Source organism: Nelumbo nucifera, chromosome 6 (assembly GCF_055504915.1).
Source record: "Nelumbo nucifera cultivar China Antique chromosome 6, China Antique-T2T, whole genome shotgun sequence".
Lineage (NCBI taxonomy): Eukaryota > Viridiplantae > Streptophyta > Magnoliopsida > Proteales > Nelumbonaceae > Nelumbo > Nelumbo nucifera.
This window is the reverse complement of record NC_142654.1, coordinates 55,147,985-55,151,926: the sequence shown is the minus strand read 5'-3', so window position 1 is coordinate 55,151,926 and position 3,942 is coordinate 55,147,985. Positions and strand designations below refer to the sequence as shown.

General features: G+C 46.2%; 1 protein-coding gene across 1 annotated transcript; it reads right to left on the bottom strand.

Annotated features, from left to right (window-relative positions):
* Nucleotides 1-166: 166 nt before the first annotated feature.
* Nucleotides 167-3,449, bottom strand: LOC104602039 (putative TPR repeat-containing protein At1g05150). Its single transcript, XM_010265589.3, has one exon. The coding sequence runs from the start codon at nt 2,735-2,737 to the stop codon at nt 338-340; it is 2,400 nt and encodes a 799-aa protein (XP_010263891.2). The 5' UTR covers nt 2,738-3,449; the 3' UTR covers nt 167-337.
* Between the last annotated feature and the right edge of the window lie 493 nt (nt 3,450-3,942).

Below are 3,942 nucleotides of genomic sequence, written 5' to 3'. Positions count from 1 at the left end.
TGTTATCTGATGTTCTTTCTTGGATTGAGCACACTTGTCTAAGTGTTTTATACATGGTTAGGTATCTCTCCCCCCCCCCAAGAAGTCATTTGAATCAATCCAAGGGACTGCAACTTTGCACCATCCAATTTTCTAAAGTTAGATTAATAAGATGAGAGAAAAGAAGTGGAAGAAAGAAGAAATTACTTCACAGCTACAAAACAAAGAATGCCTCAATTGAAATCTTATTATACACAGGAACAAGCTGATGATCAAAAACATCTATGATCTATATTTCACACTGAACAATTAGAGCTGTGGGATATTGCAGAATGTTCAAAGACTTCATACAAACTAGCTATGAATCATTTTCGGAGGAGCTTTTGGAATGCAAACTAAAGAACATGCACTTATCTTTCATGGCCTCAGCCTCAGTTCCATATTCTTTAAATCTGTATTCTTCCTTCTTGAAGGAAGATGGAACCTTTCCTTCACTATAGCATTGACTACACAGGCTGAAATGCAATTTCATCTCCTTGAAGCGGGATCCAATAATGGGGTAGCGGCATACCGAGCATGCATGCCGACCATGGCGGGTCCTGTCCCCATTTTCAAGCTTCATCAGAGTGGACATGATCCCAAAACCCCAATCAGGGTCATCAAACATCACAAGAAACTCAGGAAAGGAAACCATGGAATCATCTGCTTCTCCATGGATTTCCAGCATTTCACTGACCCCATCGGATGGGATATAGATGGCCCTCAACAATTTGATATACTTGAGAGCATCAGCTTTCTTGATCTGGGCACTGCCTTCATTCATAGGTCGCAGTGCATCGAATGCCACACGTTTCCGCTTGTCAGGAGCACCACTACAAATAGGAGCCACAACAGCATAGAACATACTCAAATCCACCCTACCTGAGCCTGCACCATCCAAGTCAGATAGAATCTTCTCATTGATGGCTTTTACAGCTCCTTGGAAAGTCTCTGGCTTCAAGAAACTGAGCAATTTTCGGAGAATTCCCTCCAGTGCAGCCTTGCGGATGGATTTCTCAGGAGCACCACTTCCTGAATAGGAAACTGGAACCTCCGTTTCAGTCATTTCCTTCTTCAGAACATCCACATTGCAACGGTTCAACCTAGTGAGCCTTTGGAAAGCCCTGATTGCAAGAGCATTTGCCAACTCCTGCCTCGTGGTAGTCTTCTGGCCCACTCTCTTAAACTTTGACAGCTCCACCACAAGAAAAGCGCTCTCCCCTTCAACACTTCCGTTCCCCTTGAACCTCTTTTTCTGCAGTTGTTTCAAATGAGCAATTGCATCATGTAGTTCAACCCTGTTTGTCATCTTGAAAGCCTCCTTTAGGGCTTTCTTGGATTCATCAGACTCTCCAGCTCCCAACAAGGACACAGCTTTGTTGAGCTGCGCCCGCCAATGATTTGGCCACACGACCAGTACCCTAGTATACATCTCCGAGGCTCTCTGATACCTTCCCATATCCATATAAAGCCCACCCAAATTGTATAGAGCGTCCAAATGCCCTGGCTTCAAATCAATGGCCTTCTGAAACTCCTGAACTGCCCTCTCGTCCTCCCCCATCGCATGCAAGGCCGAACCCAGATCGCAGTGTGCATCAGCATAATCCGGTTTCAAGAAGATAGCCTCCTCCAGTGCCTTCTCAGCGGCTCTATACTCTCCGACCCCGAAAAGCGCACTGCCAAGAAGCTTTAAAGCCCTGAAATGGGTCGGACAAAGAATCGCGGCCTCTCTGTAATGTTCGCAAGCACTTAAAACCATGCCTTCCCCCTCGAGAGAAATCCCGAGATTAACATGAATTTGGGGAAGAAGGTAAGCCCACTGGTTCCCACCGGCTTCAGCAGCCTCAAGAGCGAGCAAAAATTCCTCCTTTGCCTCCCCGTAGCTGCCAGTAGCATAGAGACAATTCCCTGCCCTGAAATGCGGCTTCACATCAGTCGGTTGAACCTCACAAGCTCGCTTGAAGCTCACCAAAGACTCTTTAAAGAGCTGGTGCTCGTACAGAACCCGACCAATCGCCATGTGCCTGTCGAAAGCTTCTTCCCTCGACCTGACCCCGTCGGCTTTGCTTCTCAAGACCCCTAATTCCTTCACGAATGCAGCATAGTCATGCCCGGACTCGTCCCAGAAGACTCTTTTCTCCGAAAGCTCCGAGGAGGGTCCGAATTCCCTAGACCAACCGGGGTCGGAGTAGACATCCAGATTGTCCCCTTTCATCTTTCCATCCTTGGCCTGCTTCGCTTTCAACCTCTTCACCAGAATTTCCAAATCATCGACTATCTTCCAAGTGTCGTCAAAGACGATACCATGGTTCGGAGACGCCGCCCATGCAGCAGTTCTCTGCTTCTTGTTTGACTCCACCATCCGGTCATCGGCAATCGAAGACGAAGAGGCTTCAGAAGGCAAGGAAGCTTTGGCGGCCTCCTGGTTGAGATCCAAACCGAGGGCATCGAAGTCACGGTCGACATCACCAGCACCGTCGTCGTAGGTCCGAAGAAGACCTTCATAAGAGAGACCCTTCTCGCCGTCGATGAACTCACCGTAGGTTCTAAAGACCTCGTCAAGGATGGCATTGATCTGCTCGTCGCTGAACTTAACCCTAGGGTTCACAGCGACGACGAGAGACGCCATTTCTTCTCTATTAAGGCCTCCATCTTTGTTCACGTCGACTTGCTGGAAAATTCGCTTCACCTTCTCTGCTCTGCTTCCCCTTGAAGCCATTTTTAAAAAGGTGATATTTCCTTAAGGGTTCTCAATTTTCGGGACAGCAATAACCAACAAAGAAGAGGAGATGAAGAGAGATGAAACAAGACAAAAAGGGTTTGAGTTTTCTCCTTCAGACTGAGAAGCCCAGACCCATTTGAGCACCGTCTCTCTCCTCTCTTACCCCCTCTTAATGTTTATTATTGTCGTGAACTTTTCTCTTTGGGGGAAGAGGAGTTTAAACTTCCAATTCAGAATTGATCTGTGAAGATGAGAAATAAAAAGAAAGGGGTGAATATGAGGTGGAAAGAACTTTGATCTCACTGGCGTTTAGGGGCTTCTGGCTGTGGTGGAGTTGAGTGATGGGACTGGGAGGAAGCCCCACGCCATGAGTGACGAGTCCATGTCCATCCACGATCTCTCTTCCCTTCCCTGTTGTGTCTCGTGTCGTGTCTTGGGGCCTCAGCCTAGCAATATTTGGCCGTGGTTGGATAGGCTTGTCTCATATAGAACATATATAGCCGTGTGGCTGTCAGGCTGTGGCCTACCCATCAATAATCTCTGCCCGCCGGTCTACGTTTTCTCACTAGTAAGAATTAAGAAGGCAGTAAATTTTCTCTGAGTTTTCCGGGCGACAGGCGAGGTATATAATGACTGAGCTCTCCACTCGTCGACGACAATCTTTCGTTTATTCACTTCTCCCCCTTCTATTCTAATACCTGCAGAAAGCAAGCTAAAGAAATGAGCTGGTTATGGAAAAGAAATGTTCAGTAACCCCATGGACAAAGTTCTCACTAAAAAAATGTTTTAACTTAAAAGACTGACGTAGAAATAGAAGGACTGGCTCACAGTCATAGTTATTAATAAACAATAAATGGGTTTCCCTGAAACGTGCAAACCTGATTCAGGTCGTTGTTTCTGACTCTCTGTGCGTGCCATTCTCTGCTTCACCATCGTATGTATGTATCTGGTTCATGCTTATACATGACTCAAAAAATAAGGAGTTTACAAATGTGTACGATTTTGTCAGGGCTTGTCATGGGCCAATACAGCTCAGGCTAAAGCAATGGCCCTCAGGCCTCAGTAGGGTCTAACCCACTCAATTATTAGCTACCGGTTAACACTGAACAGTGAACACTTGGCAAAGGCAAAGAAAGTAGAGATACCTAGAAAAAACATTATCACTTCATGTGATATTGTGATACACAATAATAGAACTGGAA